Source organism: Chelonoidis abingdonii, chromosome 8 (genome assembly GCF_003597395.2).
Source record: "Chelonoidis abingdonii isolate Lonesome George chromosome 8, CheloAbing_2.0, whole genome shotgun sequence".
NCBI classification, from domain to species: Eukaryota; Metazoa; Chordata; order Testudines; family Testudinidae; genus Chelonoidis; species Chelonoidis abingdonii.
In genome coordinates this window covers 36834903-36854272 of record NC_133776.1, presented here as the reverse complement: position 1 = coordinate 36854272, position 19370 = coordinate 36834903, and the positions used below count along the sequence as shown (strand labels likewise).

Genomic DNA, 19370 nt, shown 5'->3' with positions numbered 1-19370 from the left:
TTTAAAATCCAGAAATAAATAGCCGTTGTTTGGCAAAAACATTTACCTTATTAGCCTGCATTAGGCTTGCAATGTTAACAAGGATTATTTTTCTTTTATGTCTTTGTCTAGTATATATAAGTGGATTTTTATGTTTATTCCTTTTAGTGCATAAGGATTTTGTGTTCATAAAACCATTGATAATCTTCACAAACATCATGGTAACCAGAAGGAGCCAACACTTTAAATATAATCTATGGCTAAGCAGTTATTTGTATGCGTTATTTTTTTGATAGGTGACATGTATGCAGTGGTTGCATGGGGACCATACAATGCTGGAAATGATTGAGAAAAAGCGTTGTTTGTGCAAAGAAATAAAGGCTCGACAGAAATCAGAGAAAGGACTTTGTAAACAGGACAGCATGCCCATTTTGCCGAGTTGGAAGAAGAACACTGGGAACAAGAAATACAGCCCCCCTCCTTATTCCAAACAACAAACTGTTTTCTGGGACACAGCGATATGACCAGACTGTTGCTGATGCCATCACCACGATGTTGCAAGATGCACAAGTAGCCTCCTTTCTTAATAAGGCAATGCCTGTGACATAAAACTTAATCTGCAGGTGACGAACTACCTAGTGAAAAACATACCAATGTGGTACTCACCTGTCAAACTAAAAAAAACACCTAATTTCCAGCTGATTAAGGCATGTATATTATTAAGGATTTTTTTGAATCCAGAAGATATTGAAATGTAAATATTTTGCCAATCTATTGAAAACACCTGAAACTAATACACTGTTTAAAATATATAATTCTAAAATTTATGAAGAATTTTACTATATTATATAATAACTGTTATATTGTTTTATTAACTATTTTATATGTGGTATCCTAATGCTCTTTGTTTTGTTGTCGGAATTTTTAATGACCTTACCTGCCTAAATTTGGCCTCTGTACAAAAGCATATGATTGTACTTTTGTTTAACAAGTACAATGTACAAATCAACTTGGTGCTAAGGCTGTAGAAGTTCACTAGAGTCATATTCATTAGAGACATCTGTTGCTTTTGTTCTTCTGGGAAAGGTTTTGGCAGGAAGTAGTAAAAACTGTAAACAATGCAAATAAAAATGCTTAATTTGGATGTCCAAATTGCATTAAAAAAGAGTTGTTCTGCATCAGATATTTGGTAAATTTACTATTATAAATTGCCCTTCTTTTTACGTCAATCAGTTATTAAAGTCTCCAGTGATAGTTCCAAGGCTACATTTGGCTAACCAAGTAAGCAAAATTTACTGCAGAAAGGTCTAAAATAGACGCTCTTCCTTCTTTTATTCAGCTGACTAGAGGAGACCATGGTTCACTGTGACTAAGAATTGTACATCACACGATAATGAATTAACCCATTGTTTATCTGGTTAAAACAATGGCAATGCACCCATGATTCCTGTCCACATTTGTCTTTGGTCCAGAAAGTAAAGGTAACAAAATTTGTTTACATTATTTTTAAGTACCCCATACATCCCTAGTTGGGGCTGTATCAAATTGGAAAGCATTATTAAAAAAGGCCTGACCCAAACTCCATTGGCATCAATGGAAAGACTCCCATTGGCTTCACTTGGCTTTGGATCAGACCCACAGAGCATCTTTCTCTCAAGTAACCAATTTCCTGTTCCTGGCTGATCAGATAATTGGGTCATAGTCCTCTGTGACATCACACCCATCCTAAGAGAATGCTATGTCATGACCAAAGAATTATGACCTCTTGGTTTTAACAGGAGAAAGAGATGGCTTATACTACATATGAGGATGAGAGCTGTGCATTAAAATATCTTCCAAAAGAAACGCTTTAGGGTGAACAATATCCATATTGCCATGGAGTGATAAAATGATGCTATCACATATATTTTGTATATTTAAAGTTCTATCTATGCTTCTGAAATTTGGCAGCATGAAAATTCCTCTTTAATAGGCCTTTAAAAATTATATTCTCTGAGAAGAAAAAATGTGTTGTTTGAACTTATTGTCGTATTGGCTTTCCTTTGAAATTATATTGCAGCGATGCCCTGGGCATCACTGCTGATCAAAAAAACCAAAAATAACCAATTTTAGTAGGGTTTTTTTGTAATCTATATTACTAAAGTTTAAGTAGTGCTTTATCAGTAGTAGTCTCTTTCCAGCCTCTGAAATAATAATACAGTTTTTAAATATTTTATAACTAATGTATATTTTGATGTCCAAATTGAGGATTTCTGTATAAGGTAAACAAAGAAGTGTGTGTTTATATGTTTGTATGTATATTAGCATTATGCTATATGCGTGTGTATATGTATAGGTGCATACATGCACACATAGACACACTCATTTATATATATGCTGTATATATGAAATGTGTGTATGTTGTTGGATATAAAGTGGCTGAAATGGGTACAAAATTTAGATGAAAAAATTAAAGAAGCCCCCACAACCCAAATGATAGAAAACATAAAAACCACAAATTGTGAAGGAATCTTTAAATAAATTTTGTACCCAAAAGGCACCAATTGTATATTCTGCCTACTCATTTTTTTTCAAAAAAGAAAGAAAATGGCAGAAGAAAAACTCAAGAGATCTTGCAATGTTCCAGAATCTGCTGGAAAGAGAATGACTTGCTGGTCATGCGGAATATGTTGACATAACAGGTTCATTACTCAGAAAATGTTTAGAATGGTGAAGTGCATTATCTTCCTTGTTATAGGTAATTATAAGCCAAGAGAAGACTTTCATATCACCAATGTGAGAATTTTTTTTTACTTGGTCCCTTTCACAGCCTGCACCGAACCTCTCTATTAACAATACATATGTATGTGTTCAGTGATGATACTTGTATAAACTGGACTCTTCCATAAACAATTAGTCATTTTAAAAACATTAATATTCCCTTTGGAAACATTCCCCAAGAGCAGTTGTTCATCACAAACATTCATGCCTCCAATGGGAATATCTTGAAAAATCTACAAAAGAGGCAAAATTACAAAACCTTTGGGGGAGTATAAACACTTCTTGAATGGTTGTATATACGTTTGTACAGTATCCTTTTCATATTGACATATAGGAATAATTATGATGGTACCGAAGCATTCTGGTTGTAATCAGATTTGCGTGACCGTTTAAACTACCACAAACACCAGTTACTGTTTTGCTGATATAATTCAGCCCAATAGCCATCATCCCTCAATTAGCCCAAATGCTTGCAGATCACCATTGTATGCCATGTAGACAATAGCTTATATTTATTATTATTTGATGCCACATGAAAAATTAAAATATAACTTAGCACTTATCTTCAAAGCACTTTAGAAACGTGAATTAAACTGCACACCTATGGGAGGAAGGATACATTTTATTTTATAGAAGGTGAGACAGGCAGAGATGTTGAGTGACTTGTCAAAGCCAGAACTAGGAGTAGATGCCTGTCTTATGCTCTGACCATTTGGCCACACTATCATTTGGCAGAGTGCATAGCGTGAGAGTAAAAGATGCATCTTCACTGCAGAGAACTTACCATCAGAATGCTGTCTAAACATTTTCTACATTCCCTATTGTCTCAGCAGTTTCTATATCACAGGGTGAATGATCATATTTGGCAACATGCGCTCATTAAAGCTGCAGTTATATAAATATGCAATCTGTATATATATACAGGCCACATATATACACACACTTATAAAGACTGTATATATGAAATTGTTTGGTATGCACTTACTTTGCTTTAAATTCCTAAAGTTAAACATTATAGTGTAGCAATTGTGTAAAGTGCACTGTGATTTCAAGAAAGCACAGTAAAGTCACAGGTCTTGTTATTCTTGCACTAAAAATGTGTTTACGTATATTAGCAAATGTATGCTTACTTTTATTGCTCTTTTTAACAAATTAAAGCAAATGGTATAAAATGGTATTTTTTCTTTTAGTGGACTATAGCATTATGTTTTTAAATTACAGGGTTTTTAAATAAGGAGAAACCATTCTGTGTTCATTCCAATGTAATATGTTTACCAATATCTTAAAACTGAATGTCATATTGCGTTTCTTTTCATATTTTGTTAGAAATGTCAGGTGTGTGCCTGAAATTGTGTAGGAGTAAGGAGTAGCTAGAGGATAAGTGTAATCATATATTATTAACCATTTCTATATACACAGTATAAATACATAATAATTTTCTTTTCATTTTTGTACTTGATTTTTTAAAGTAAGATGTAATTAACTGTACTTTGATACTTCTGAAGTAATAAGATGTTGTTTGGAGATTCTCCTTTCTTTAGTGCATTGACAATATTTTACAATAATTTAGTGCTTATTTATTTGTGCTCCAGTGGAATTATAATAAAAGCAATAGTTTAAAATATCCTGCCTTTTATTTCTGTTTGTTGGTATCTACTTTAAAACTGCTTGTTTATTAGGGATTTGCATTAAACACTCTCTGGAGGAAAAGTGAAACCATGGGCTTTTATATTTATTTCAGTGCAATTTTTTATTGCGTGTTTTATTAGGGAGCAATAACTTGATCATTTTAATACCCTCTGGCTAGGCCTGGTTGCATGAATGCCATTAGTTTCATTCTCAACTTGAGGGATCACTATATTCTTCCAAGCCAAGGGCCAGAACTTACACTATGAATCTGCAAGTGGAAAGATTCCTCATGTCCTGATCTTCCCCTTTCTGGGTGGAAGGAGGAGTGTCGCCTTGATGGCACTACCACGGTCTGCAGAATCCACAAGTGGGGCAGGGCAAGTATGCACTATGCTGCGATCAACAGTGTAAGGAATCTGCTTACAAGTCAAGGCAGTCCCAAGTGATGCCAGCCTTTTGTCAACGTCAGGCTCTGTTGAATGTGGAACAGAGCCTCTGCAGGCTCTGTTTCACATTCAACAGAGCCTGCACTGTTGCGGCTGTGACTGTAGTGGGCAGGTTAGCTATGCCATGAAGATTTTGGGGATGGCTGGCCCTGTGTGCTCCAAAGCTGGTAAAGAACTACACAGCCTCTGTGTGAATGACCCTGGTCTTCCAGTATTGCCAATTCTTGCAATATTTTGTTAAAGCTCCAGATCCTGCACTTCTGTGATTGACAGTATCTCCCATTACATAATAAAATAAAATAAAATATAATAAAATAGTTCTAGACCTCATGGTTGCAAAGAAAAGCTTGAATACATGAACCTAAAGGCTCCCAAAACAGTAAACCAATAAAAATAATTCAACTTTTATTATTTTGAAAACTCTTTTAATTTTTAAGCCAATCTCTTATAGGGTGACCAGATAGCAAGTGTAGAAAATTGGGACAGGGTAGTGGGGTAATAGGAGCCTATATAAGAAAAAGTCCCCAAAATCGGGACTGTCCCTATAAAGTTGGTACATCTGGTCACCCTAATCTCTTGATACCTGGTGAGCCTGCCTCATGATTTCTGAATGTTTGGGTTTGGCAATAGTGAGATCTCAGGGGTTCTGCAGGATTTGGGAACTGCTCATTCCATGCAGGGGGGACCCTATCCTTTCTGCTCCCATCCCCAACCAAAGACCTAGTGACATTACTATAAGGGTATGGCTTGATATTAATATATTTGCTGTCAAAGACATAGTCTTCCTATTACAAGGAACAAGAGTTAGCACTTTGTTGGTCCATCGCTCCCTCCAGATCTTAAACTGGCAAAAGGAGGTAACAGTGTCCTTGGTAAAGTAGTGGTTCATTTTAAACAAAAAATCACTGTAATCAAGATTCTAGAAGTTTATGGTAATAATGAGCAATATATTTAGTATTCCCGAGGAGAGTATCCATGTTTGTCATTTCAGCATTGCTTTACACAAAGGGCCTGATCCAATGAAAGTTTTCCATTGATTTCTACAGGAACTGGAGCACTCCCAGGAGGCAGAAGATCTAAAGAAGAATTTTTGCTTCTAGAGCCATATGCTGGACGCCAGCATAAGCCATTCCTCTGTTTCCAGGTTGCAGACCAGCAACAGAGCTATAAAGTGGCCATAACTGCTATACTGAAGTTTCGTTAGCTCCCTTTACCCCAGTTCTTGGGGGTGACTCAATGACCTGAGCCCATATAGTGGAGTGTATTCGCTCTCTCCCACTTCAGAGTAAACCCTGTGCCCTCTGTACAGTGATGTTCAGTGAGCCCCTCTGGACTTAAGCTTCACAGCTCCCAGCAAAGGGTGCACAGTACTTGCACGGGCCCTAGCCAAAAAGCCCTACAGAATGGAACATAGATTAAACCAATAGGTTTCAACAGAGATTACTCTAAAAATGTATAGAATTTAAAAGATAATCTATATGTTTTTAGAATCATCCTACAGAGAAGAAATCATTCTCTGTTCTTTTCCTTAGGACGGTTCATAATATCTATCTACTATTCAGTTCTATAGGACTTTGCCATAAAGGGAGTGGGAATTCTCCTAGCCTGCCCCAATCTTTTCATCATAATTGCACCTGTTCAACTTAATTTAGAGACTTTGGCACCTGTGTCAGGGACAGAGCTGGTAAGAGCACTATTTAGCCCCAAATGCAACAGCAAACATTATTTTTTCTCATCTGAGTAATTTTCTCTTTCTTTTTTTTACTCAGTAGGATATTCTTATATGTATCCCCTTTCCTAGCTCAGAGAAGCACTCTTTTCTGTATGCAATCTTTTTCACCTGATGAGCTTGAAAATAAATTAACTGGAAACTAGACCAGTAAAAGCAGTGGCTGGACTTCTGTATTGACTTTTAAGTTTGTTTAAATGCTACAAGATGTTTTCTTTGGTGCTGCCTGTGTGGCTACATAGCTTTTGCATTTTAAAAATGATTTCTATAACCTTGAGCAGAGAACTGGCTACCTCTCTGTTGCAAATCAGTCTCGTTAGTTTAGCCTGTCACCAAAGTGGCCACATAGACATACATGGTCTGTCTTGCTTAATAATAAGTAACCTGCCTGCAGCAAGGCAAAAAATTGACTAGCCAAGAAAGCAATGATGGGCCAACATTACTCAGTACTACAGTGATAGCTGACAGAGTGTTGGCAATGAAACAGCATGAAGCTAAATAAAATTTACAAAAACTAAAGCAAACTGAAAAGAAACACTGCTCAAAGGCACTGATGAAAACATTTGGCAATTACGTTTTAAACCTAAAAACATCTCTTTTTTATGGGCTATCTTTCCCTTTAAAACAAATTTACACACCTGTCACCTTTAAATTGAGATTTTTCTCTCTCTGACAGCTGGTTGTTTTATTCTTTTCTTCATTTGTAGAGCTTTTTTTTTTTTTTTAATTTCCCTGTCCCTTCCTCTCTTTACTTTTCTGTTCGATTCCTTTTCTTTGGGATCAGATTTGCGCTGTATATTTCATATATTACAATTGTTATTCCCCCCTCACTTTCTCTCTGCCCTACCCCCTTCTTCTCCCATTTATTTTTTATTTTTTCCCTTCACCACTTCCTCTCCTGCTCCTAGACTATCTTTCCACATGAAGATGTGCACATAAATCAGGAATAGTGGTGGACTGTCAACAGGTTTGTTTTCCTATGATAATATTTAGTGACACTATACTTAGCATTTATAAAGTATGTTTCTTGCACAGACTCTGAAGTACTTTATAATGTAAGTTAACTATAATTATATCCATTTATAGGTGGGAAAATTCAGGTACAGTTTAATTGACTTGCCTCAGGCCACAGTACATCAATGGCAGAGCTGGGAGCAGTGCCCAGATTTCTTGACTCCCAGTCCAATTACCTTCTCAGAATCTCAAAACTGGTCTGCAAATTGCAGCAGGATAGTATGTTTCTCTTGAGACTTCCATGAATTCATTCTCACTCCTGGGATGCAGATATTTCTCTTTCCAGTCCTAGCCTGAACCAGATAATGCAGAAACATATAATAATATTAAAAGGGTTTCAAAAGGTCTGATTTTTTTTAACAAAAATTCTGAGAAGTTTTGTTTGGATGAAGATCCTATTTTTTCTAAACCATTCCCCTATCTGCAGTTAAGAGTCAGGGCTCTTCATTTCCATGCTCTGTACACTCCCTGCTGCTATCCTTGCATGCTGCCATCTGAAGGTATGTGGAGAAGACACAGGAACAGTGAACTCAGCTCTGCACTGATTTCACAATACATCTTTATGGGAGATGGGAGGGGGCAGCCTATATGCAGCAAAAACAAGGTAAGAAAACTGTTCCCATACTTCTCTGACCCTGGATGTAGAATCAACAACATTCCCTGAGCTGTAAAAATTACACCTCCAGACAGAAGAATTGATATACCCTAAGTTTGAAGACAATGACACTTCTGACATTCTTATAGTTAACCATGTGAGTTAGTCTTTGCAGGACTAGGACTTCCCTTTCTTTGCCTCTCAGTTCCCAGCTATAAAATTGGACAATAATATCTCATTTCTTCTACTCCTTATGTGTATTGTCTGTTTAGATTGCAACCTCTTTTCATACCTCATCCTATGTGTCTGTCAGTGCCTAGTGCCAGGAGGCCCTGGTCTTGGATGGAATTTGAAGGCTTTATAATACAAATAATTGATAAAAACAATGAAAGGATTGGGTAATGAGGATCCTCCCTATTTTCCTTTATGTTGGAGCTGGCTCAGCCTTTTTAGTTAAGTTTTTATTTTGTTTTATTTTATTTTAATTCTCCTTTAATCAGTATGCTTTTAAACCCTGTGAAATGGATCAATACATTCAAAGGGAAGGAATAAATTAATCATGTATCCATGGGGTTAAATCTTTGTGAACTAGACTCTTCCTGGGAGAGCCTCACAGATGGGCCAACTATTTTATGGCAGAACACTAGTCCTGTATCAAGAAGAGGGAGAAAGAGGAGCAAGGCCCACACCTTGTGATAGAGATATGACACACAGGAGTCCTTGCAAAGAGTCTGAACTCTGTTTCCTGAGCCTAGCTTACTGACCTACTTGCCTCAGGTTAAAATAACTCCTGTCATGACACAGCTCAGTATCCATTCACTCCACTGGTTACTGCTGCATGCTGGGCCTTTTCTTTATTTTAAAGACATTAATGGAATATGTGAAGTGCCCTTTTTTGTGGGAGGATTATTGATGAAAGACTGAAAATAAGAAGTGATTTTTGTTAAGTTTCATCTAATGAATCAGGTGACCTAGAAGGTAAGTGGTAAATTTTAAGGACTAATAAAAGGAAGCCACTGAAGAAATATTTCTTAAGCAATGGTGCAGTAAATGCTTGTAGTTAGTTGTTTTTAAACCAACTTTAAAATCCTAAGGGGCGTTTCTCTTCGCCTAGCAGCATGCTGTTGTAGTCTGGAACTATTAGGCATTGGTTTAGCTTTCTCGATATATTGCCTGTGTCTCACTGGGACTCTTGATTCACTCTGATCTCACAGCTCTAATTTAGTTGTAAAGTTCTTTTATTTACCAAGTCTCCAAATAACAGCTTGTTTCCCAAATTTGGCCAGTAAGGAGACACAAAGGTAGGTTTGCCTGACTGTTTTTGGCTTGGAGGTTTGGAAGAACAGCTCATTTACTCCTAATTTATAATATTGTGGTCTTGGCCTTGTAGCCAGGTCTTTGTGGGGGGTGGGGAATGTCACCAAAACTTAAAACTGTTGAAGATTAAATTGTTTAGAAATAGTTCTAAATTAGAGTTTGTGTTGAACACAAACTTTACTATGACTTGTTGAAGCAGCCTCTATGAAGGTGCATGTGGGAGCATAGACAATGAGGCAAACTTTCAATTAAAGCAAGGTTGGATATCTAGGCCTTTAATTTGGTAGATCACACAAGTTACCATGATATCACTTCTAGAGCATGACACAACTGAATTATGAGTCAGTAGACAGCAGCAAAGCCTCCATCAAGGCTTAGCTGTAACGTATGTGTGCCATCAAAGAGTTAATCTACTCTGGAAAAATTGCTAGGTATCAGTGACCTGACCTTAGGAACCCTGACCACCCATTAACATAAATAACTGACAAATAGTCTGCCTGGTGTTTCATTGGTATACTTTTTTATCAATCAATATCCTACTAACAGAGTTGTGTATCTGCAGTTACAGTGTATCTGTTTTTCACTAACAGTTCTTAACTGGGTTTCTCTGGTCCAGATTCTCTATTGCCTTATACCTTATAGAGCCATTACTATCTCCACAAAGTGGGTGTTAAATGCTACCATTATGATTTGGTAGCATTTTTACATCCATTTTGAAAGAATGTAAATGATCATACCTGGTAAAGGACTGTGAAGAATCAAACCTGCTGTCTTTTTCTCCGGCTTGTTTCTGTAGTTTCAATTAAGCTCAGTGGAATTTAATTCTTCCCAAAAAGCATTTGTTTTTCTAACTCATCAACAGTTTTAGTGCCATTATTTCAAACACAACTCTTTCCACCTATGGTATGTATTTAAAGAATCCAGGTCTCCGTAACCTAACCAATTTTCTAGCCTCCCTCTCAATTTGCTGAATTTTGTCACCCAATTTCTGTGAAACAAAAACATGTCACTTCCTGCCAGTGTGAGCAGCAATTAATTATCTAAGGAGGTTAATGTTTTCTCCCTGTCTCTCTTTTTCAACTCGTCAGAAGCTTAATGATGCTCTGACATCCTGTACATACAGGATAAGAGGTTTTTGGATGAATTATTCTCTGCTGAATCTATGCGACTGACTAAACACTACCCACTTGTTCAATGATACAGCACTGAGCACCATCAAGGACAGCAGTACTCATTTACCACTGTGTTCATCCAGACATAGATCTAGCAACCTGGAACAAATGGAAGCATGCAGCCACTAACAAAGATGATGTATTTGTGAAAGGGTGTCATTATCACATGTCCATTCAGACCCTTGTCCCAGGTGATTAATGAATGGGCTGTAATGTCACTTCTGCACAAGACTGTGCCTCCGTCTGATAAATGTTGAATTACTAGAGGAAAATTATAGAAATGCAGCTGCTATTCTAAATTAGCATTAAGGTCAAGAGGTTTCAGAACAGCATAAATATATAAGGGCTCTTGCCTAAACATACTCGAGTAATAACGGCATATTGTTTACTGAGAGGGGAAAAGGCTTCAGTAGAGCAGAGCAGAGCAGAGGAATATTTTGGATATATTTATATAGTTAATGTACATTTCTAAAGCACCCTCCCATCCTATAGGAACTGTACAAAAACTGAAAACCAACTCAAAAGGTTAAGAGTGCCACAAGTAGGTTATTCTTGCAACTTGTTATAACCATATAAAATGTCATGGTGCTTAACCCTCCCTGACCTCTGCCCAACTCTTCCTAACCCAACCTGTCAAACAATCCTTCCCTCCCATCCTAGTCCATTCCCCCAATCTTCTCTCCTCTTATCCTGGAAAAGCCTGGGAATAAAGGTATATCTGGCAGCATGTCCTGAAGGCCCTCAAATTTAGTCTCTGGTAGAAAAGTGGGAGAAGCCGGGGCCCCATCTCTGAGAACATTCTGCCTGCAGCCTAATTTCTGTTATACTCAGATGGGGCCACCAGCTCATGCACCTGAGATGATCTGAACTGCCATGAAGAGAGATACAGTCTTTCAAACAGCTGCTATCCAAATCAGCTAAGATATTAAAAATCAAAATCAACACTTTAAGCTTTACCCAGAACTTTCTATTGCAGATCTTAGATCCCAGGTGGTACCGCATGCTCTCTGCAAGACTGCCTGTCTTCAGCTGCATTCTGCATTAGCTAGTATTTCTGACTGATTTGAGAGGGTAGCTCTGTACCAAGTGCACTGCAGTAATCCAGAGAGAAAACACATAGCGGTACATATTTTAATTGAAGGTCCAGATCCATTGAAGCTGACACATGAAGGGGTAAATTACACTTCTCTGGTCTCCTGCATCTCATGGATAAGTCAGCTAGGAAAAGCAGTCAGTGGGATTGCAATGCCCTACCTCTGGATTTTCAGTGTGGGGATGGGGAATGCTATGTTACAGTTTGCATCCTGCTAGAGGAGGCCATTTTGGCCAGCAAAACCCACTTTTGGGACTGCGTTGGCTCACTTTTGGAGCTATGTTGATGGGACAACCATTACATTGTGATAAGTACTGTGGACTGTAGATTGACCATAATTACTGAAGTGGGTAATAAACTGGATCTTCAGTACAGGCTGGATCATGAACTTATTGAGACAAGTTATTATTTATATGTATGTGGCAATTCAGTTCTCCTGGGAAGCTCATATTTGATGCAATATTTGTGGAGATGACAGTGGATGCAGAGAGGTCAAGTAACATACCTGAATTCATTCTGTGACTGTCTAAAAATTGAGAATGACTCCAATGACTTGTACCATCTATGGCTATGTGATGGTATCAAGGTATTTCCTCTGAAGCATTTGATTTCTGACATCTCAAACCGCAATCCTATTTTGAGCATGATCTCATCTTCAGGAACGTGAAAAACTAGCTCCAGGCTTTGGCTGTGATAATGTCATTTCTCACTAGTGAGTTCTTTCGTAGTGCCTTTTCAAAAAGACTAGTAATTGGCTATGTAAACGGGGTTCAGCATCTAGCTATCTACCTATCTAGGAGGGAAGGAAAGAAAGAAGGAACATGTATACATTTTATACTAACTTTCTTTACTATAAGCATATATTATTGTCCTTTAAAGAGAGGTTAATTATTTTATGGTGTCATGGACTATCTTATTAGAGCTAATGTATATATTCTCTTTGTTCAAGGTGTGTCTTAGAAAAGTTTCATAGTATTTCCATGATATGCTAAAAATAAATCAGATAGACTGCTGACTTTGAATTTTTGCTTTTAACAAAGTGTCCTCTGTCCATCAAATATCTCAAGTTAAGATCACTAGATAATACAACAGGAAAGAATAATTAATGGTGCATTTACTGCTATGCTACCTTTGAAGAACACCCTTTTGGATTTACTCTAGACAGAGAATATTTTATACAGATTTGATTTATCTCTGGATGAGCCTGCATTGGCTGACTCAAATTGTCAGACGTAAATCAAGGCTTTAATGAGGGTTCTGTGTCCCATATTTTACAGAAAAATGAAATGTGAAATGTCATAGGTCTCAGCCTCCAATATTTCCTTACCTCAACTTTCCACTTGCTGGACCCTTCAACTACATTGTGGATAATTCTTATTCAGCTACTTTGTTCAATATTTCTGAAAGCTGTTTATGTGAAATGGGGCATCAGCTTGTAACTTTGCTGCACACCTACAAAATGAAGAAAGAAGCAGCAGCCTTAAGAGAGAGGATGCGACACATACATATTTATTTAATTTAGGGAGGTTGTGTACCTTTGTGGCTATAGCCCGCTGGACCACGGTAGGGAAACATAGGTATAATGAAGCTAGTGATCTCTGCCACAGTGAGCCCAAATCTATTCTTTATTTGGCTTTTAAGCTCTTGAGGAGAAGGAACAGTAAGGACCTGCCTGACATGCAACCCTTACTCACGTGAGTAGCACTATTGACTACTCACACAGATAAGCGTTCCCCAACACAAAGCTTGCACAGTTGGGCCCTCATATAGAAAAATAAGGAGTTTCTACACAGAGGCCCAGGACTGAGCTGGTATGGAGGGACCTAGGACCAGATGTGTAAAGGTGCTAATATGCCTAAATATGTAGGTAGGTGCTTTTGAAAATCCCACTAGGTGCTTAACTGTAATTGATTTCAATTAGAGTTAGCAAAACACTGTGAAGCAGTGTGCTAGCCCTTTAAGCCCGGAGGGGACAGAAAATCGTGTTCCAGGAACAAACAAAGGCTCAGGAAATGGTGGAAGCCAGAAGAGAGAATGCGGTCCTTAGGAATTAGTAATTGAATGGGGATTGGATTCAGGACACTGTTCCTATAAGGACCTGAGACCAGGAGCCCTGTAGTATAGGATCAGATGGGGCTCCCTTCTCTTCCAGCCAGTCACAAGGAGTGTGGAAAAGGAGGGCAGTATATGTAAACTTCCTTCTCTGCCAGAACAGGGAAGATGCTGGCAGAAGGAAGCCAGAGTCAGAAGGCTGAGCTCCTGCTTGGATGGGCTAGGAGTAGTGGCTTGCTGAAGAGCAGACTAGAACAGAAGAAGAGTTCCATGTGTAGCAGAAGAGACAGAGCTGAGTATGAACTTCTGGGCTCTGGTGATGGGCTTTATTTTGAGGCATGTTTTAAAGTGTTTTTGTTATTTAACCAACCCCAGACATGATAGCCAGGAGAGAGATGGTGGGGGGCTTTAAGGGACCCAGAAGAGGGTCCAGAGCCTTGCTAGCCACAAGGGGGAAATGAGGACTAGGCTGCCCTGGTATAAGCAGTTCTAGGTTCCTAAATACCTTTTAAAATCTGGCCCTTATAGGTATCTGAAGTGATTGATGAGGCAGCAAGAGGTGAAGTTTGCATTACAGGCTTTACAGAGTTTATTCAAAGTTTGAGAAAAACACTGTCATGGGCTTGTGATACACTAATGAACTAATAGTAAATGCAAGACCATAAAGATGGAAGTACAGTATGGGCATGGCAGAGTGACAGTAACACCCTTCTAATCAGAAGCTGTCCAAGACAATGGAAGTTGTGGGTACCCAAAGCTGTCTGATGGACAGTGAGTACTGAAATGCCAACTCTCCAGAGGGGTGGGTGATTTCACATTGAGGGAGGTAAAGGCATTGAACCAGGGTGAGGAGTACAGCAATACTTGGCTAGGGAGACTCCTACTTCTGAACAGGTACGGAGCACGCTCCTGGTGGAGGAATAATTTAAGAGGATAATGGTAGCCCAGGAAAGGAATGAGAGAGAAGAGGTTCAGGCTGCACCAGGAAGCAAGACTGATACTAGTAGCTGTGGTAGGAGTGTTTACAGTAAAGTTGCTGCAGCAGTGGGGATCTAGATTACCCCTCACTGCCCTCCTTTGGCGCACTGAAAGCGCTAAAAGAGACTGCTTTGAACAGGACATTCACAGACCAAGTGGAGTATTCTAAACCAGAGGAGCTCCTATCTGGTAGGAAAGTGAAAACTTAAAACTTGAGGTGGATCAATAACTGTCCTGGGCACTTTGACAAATCCCTTAAGGTAGTGGTTCCCAAACTTATCCTGCCGCTTGTGCAGGGAAAGCCCCTGGCGGGCCGGGCCAGTTTCTTTACCTGCCACGTCTGCAGGTTCGGCTGATTGCAGCTCCCAGTGGACGCAGTTCTCTGCTCCAGGCCAATGGGAGCTGCTGAAAGCAGCACAGGTTGAGGGACATACTGGCCACTGATTCCTGCAGCTCCCATTGGCCTGGAGCAGCAAACCATGGCCACTGGGAGCCACGATCGGCCAAACCTGCGGACATAGCAGATAAACCAGCCCGGCTTGCCAGGGGCTTTCCCTGCACAAGCAGTGGGACAAGTTTGTTGCTATGGTAAAAAAGGCAGCGGTGGCCTGGCTTAGCAGTGCTGAGTACACACCTGCCTGAACCCTGTGCGTATTGTGACAGGGTTAGGCCAGATGGTTACAGGAGAGTGATCCTATTGATATCCAGTAAGTGGGCGGGCTACAGGAGAGTGATAGAAGGTAGATACATTAGCCTCAAATTAAGCAGGTCCCTTTTCCCTGAGTAAGATAATGGGCTGTTCCAGAATAATCAGGAAGTTGCTGGAACCAATTATGGAAGGCAGACTTATTAGGACACCTGGAGCCAATTAAGAAGCTACTAGAATCAATTTGGACACACAGGCTAAGCAGGGCACATGGTTTAAAAAGGTCCTCACTTCAGAGAGTGAGAAGGTATACTGCTGGAGTTCTGAGAAGCACAAGTGTCATCAGGAGGATGATATTGGGAGGAGGCCATTGGGAAGTAGCCCAGGGAGTTGTAGCTGTAATGCAGCTGTTACAGGAAATGCTGTAGACAGCTGTGATCCACAGGCCCTGGGCTGGAACCCAGAGTAGAGGGTGAGCCTGGGTTCTGACCATTCTCCCCCCAGCTCCCTATTTGATACAAAAGGAGTTGACCTGGACTGTGGGTCACACCAGAGGGGAAGGTCCCTGGCCTGTCCCCTGACTCACTAGGTGGGTCAGCAGAGACTGTGGGGATTGTTCTCCCCCCTTTCCCCATGCTGGCCAGTGATGAGATTAGTTGAATGAACAGCAGGTTTGAACCACTAGCAAAAGTGGCCAAACTGAGGGCTGCTGTGAGTCTCTGAGGTGAGCAAATCTGCCAATAAGCCCAGGACCCACCAAGGCAGAGGAGGAACTTTGTCACAGTACATACTTAGCATGGGTCAGCTGCCACTGCTGCTGTGGCTGCCTGTGCTGCCACACCTACTTGCTATTTATACTTGTGATAGCTCTCATTGATTATGTGTACATGGGCAGGAAGTTGGCCAATGAGAAAGTAGACACCCAATCAAAGGATGAAGCCACAAGCTGGAGAAGTATCAGAGGTGTAGCCGTGTTAGTCTGGATCTGTAAAAGCAGCAGAGAATCCTGTGGCACCTTATAGACTAACAGACGTTTTGGAGCATGAGCTTTCGTAGGTGAATACCCACTTCGTCAGACGCAGGTAGTGGAAATTTCCAGGGGCAGGTATATATATGCTAGCAAGCAAGATAGATATAACGAGGTTAGTTCAATCAGGGAGGATGAGGCCCTGTTCTAGCAGTAGAGGTGTGAAAACCAAGGGAGGAGAAACTGGTTCTGTAATTGGCAAGCCATTCACAGTCTTTGTTTAGTCCAGAGCTGATGGTGTCAAATTTGCAGATGAACTGAAGCTCAGCAGTTTCTCTTTGAAGTCTGGTCCTGAAGTTTTTTTGCTGCAGGATGGCCACCTTAAGGTCTGCTATAGTGTGGCCAGGGAGGTTGAAGTACTTTCCTACAGGTTTTTGTATATTGCCATTCCTGATATCTGATTTGTGTCCATTTATCCTTTTCCATAGTGACTGTCCAGTTTGGCCGATGTACGTAGCAGAGGGGCATTGCTGGCATATGATGGCGTATATTACATTGGTGGACGTGCAGGTGAATGAACCAGTGATGGAGAAGCCTGTCATAATTTGCACTTGTGAACTCCATACACAAAGGAGCAGCATCTGATGTTCAGAGGAACTGAGCTCTGTGATATAGAGGTGATATTGCCAATCCCAAATGGCAAAAATCCTGAGCTGGGTCCCCCAGTCCCCCCAAATAAATCATGATTTGCTTTAGAATCTTGAGATTAAAGAAACTGAGAGTTCTTGTATTTGGCTTCAGGTTTCTGAGCCTTTAGGGCTTTAGGTGCTGGAACTAGAGGTGCTAAGGGTACAGCAGCACTCCCTGTCTCGAAGTGGTTTCCATCATCTACAGGGTTTACAGTTTGCTTCAATGGCTCTCAGCACCCCCACTACCAATTGTTCCAGCACCACTGTTAGGCTAAACTCATGTCAGGTTGTGTTTTCAAGATTCTCTGCAACTATGAAGGCTAGAAATTTTTTGTAATGAAAGCTGAGATTCTCATGACTCTAGGAGCTAAGACCACAATAATACCAAACACCATGAGATTTTGGATAAAACTGAGAGGGGTCAGCAGTACTGCCATATACACAACACAGAAGCAGGCCATTCCTTAGGGGCCTCATTTATTGGAGATCTCCTGGGCCCAGCTAACCCCATCCCCTGTTAGAAGCTGTAGACTAAAAGTAGTTATCGTGTATGATCTTTTTCATAGCATGCTTTTCTGGGCCTGGCAGAGGCAAGCAGGTGCATCAGTAGAGAGACCTGTGGAATCTTTCTCTGTTCGCTTGGTAACTACTCTCCTATATTCCTTCTCTTACTTCTGAAGAGATGGCACATTCTCACAAGCACCCTCAACTCCTGTTGACTCCGTGGGGAGTGTAGGGTGTTCAGCATCTCACAGGATCAGGTGGTTAATGCAAAAAGTAGCCAGGTGGTTAAAAAATAAAAAACAAGCCTTGGTGTGGTTTAGCCAGCAAAAAAAAAAGCAGAGTCATGTGCATGAGCACTGCAGGTTATTCTCATTAAGGACAGGTTGCCAGCTTTTTGAACTGAAAGAAAAGCAGTATTGCAGATCTGAATGGTAAGAACGAGTGTCTTAGTGGAACTTTTTTCATCTGTGCTGTATATTAAAGTCCATCAGAACTATCTTCTGAGCTACATGAACCTTATTCAGAGACTTGTCTAAATAGGGCTACAGTCACATAGTTTTGAAATGTGTTTACGTTTCACATCTTATCCTGGCAACTGTCCTTCAAGCAGCTGCAACATAATACAAAAATAGAGACAGAGTATAGTTTAAAGGTTTAGGTAAAAATTCAGAACTGCTTGTTAGTTAAATACTAATTCTAATCACTGACATACAACAGAAATTTTTCTTGTTTCTCTTAAGAATAGTTTATAGATGGCCCACATGTTCATAGAGAGCTGTTAACGCTGCCTTTTAGAATGCTTAAATATTACTGTGCCATCAGCTTGCAAACTAAATTCATAATGTGCTAACTTGTTAAAACATTTGAACAAGAATCAAATAATCTGGATTCTAGGTACTGTATATACTTGATCATAAGGTGGTTTGTTTATAAGGAGATCCCCTTCCCTCCCTGCCCTCAGATAGATAAGTAAACATGGAAAAATTTTATAACCCATTCATAAGCCGACCCTATAATTCAGGGCTCAGCAAACTTTGGCTCCTGGGCCATCAGGATAAGCTGCTGGTGGGCTGAGATGGTTTGTTTACCTCAAGCATTCTCAGGCATGGAGGTAAACCTAAGTAAACAAAGTGTCCTGGTGCACCAGTTGCTTACCCTGATGGGCCGGGACAGCAATTGGAGGTGGCGGGGGGGGATTTGCGGGAGGTAGAAACTGGCAGTCAGGCGAGTAACCGCTGTGACCACCCCTCACATGACCCCACCCCTAGTCCAGGACCCCCACACTCTCCCCATCCCATCCCTTCCTACCTCATCTGAAGAGGACCAGGGGAGGATGACTCTGACCTGGCTGGAGCTGCTCCAGCAGGCTGGGCAGCGCCGCCGCAGCCTGCTCTGGCGGGCCAGAACGGGCAGCGTGGCTGCAGCCGCAGCATGTTCCAGCAGGCTGGGCCGGACGGCACAGCTGCAGCGTGCTCCAGTGGGCCGGGTGGCGCGGCCACAGCCTGCTCTAGGGGGCAGGGCCAACTAGCACGGCTGCAGCCTGCCAGCCCCAGAGCTGCAGCTGCTTTGGAGGCTGGGGGGAGAGCAGCCTGGTCAGAAGCAGAGAGACTCTGGCCCTGCCTCTTCCCTTCTGGCTGTGCTGCCTCTTCTTGCTCCCTCTGTTAGGAGGAGGGCTGTGTCCCACCTCTCCCTCTCTATACCTGTTCATAAGCCAACCCCCTTCTCTGGTGCTTCCCTTTTTTACTAAAAAAATTTGGCTTATGAACGAGTGTATAGAGTGATTAGGAAACAACAGACTAA

General features: G+C 40.6%; 1 protein-coding gene across 1 annotated transcript in view; it reads left to right on the top strand.

Moving 5' to 3' along the window:
- The window catches only part of NYAP2 (neuronal tyrosine-phosphorylated phosphoinositide-3-kinase adaptor 2), a 183563-nt gene extending 182801 nt beyond the window's left edge, over nucleotides 1-762 (top strand). Inside the window, exon 7 of the mRNA XM_075068533.1 lies at nucleotides 276-762. Within this exon, the coding sequence (XP_074924634.1) occupies nucleotides 276-503 (228 nt within the window). The 3' untranslated portion in view covers nucleotides 504-762. The remainder of the gene's footprint in view (nucleotides 1-275) is intronic.
- Nucleotides 763-19370: the final 18608 nt, after the last annotated feature.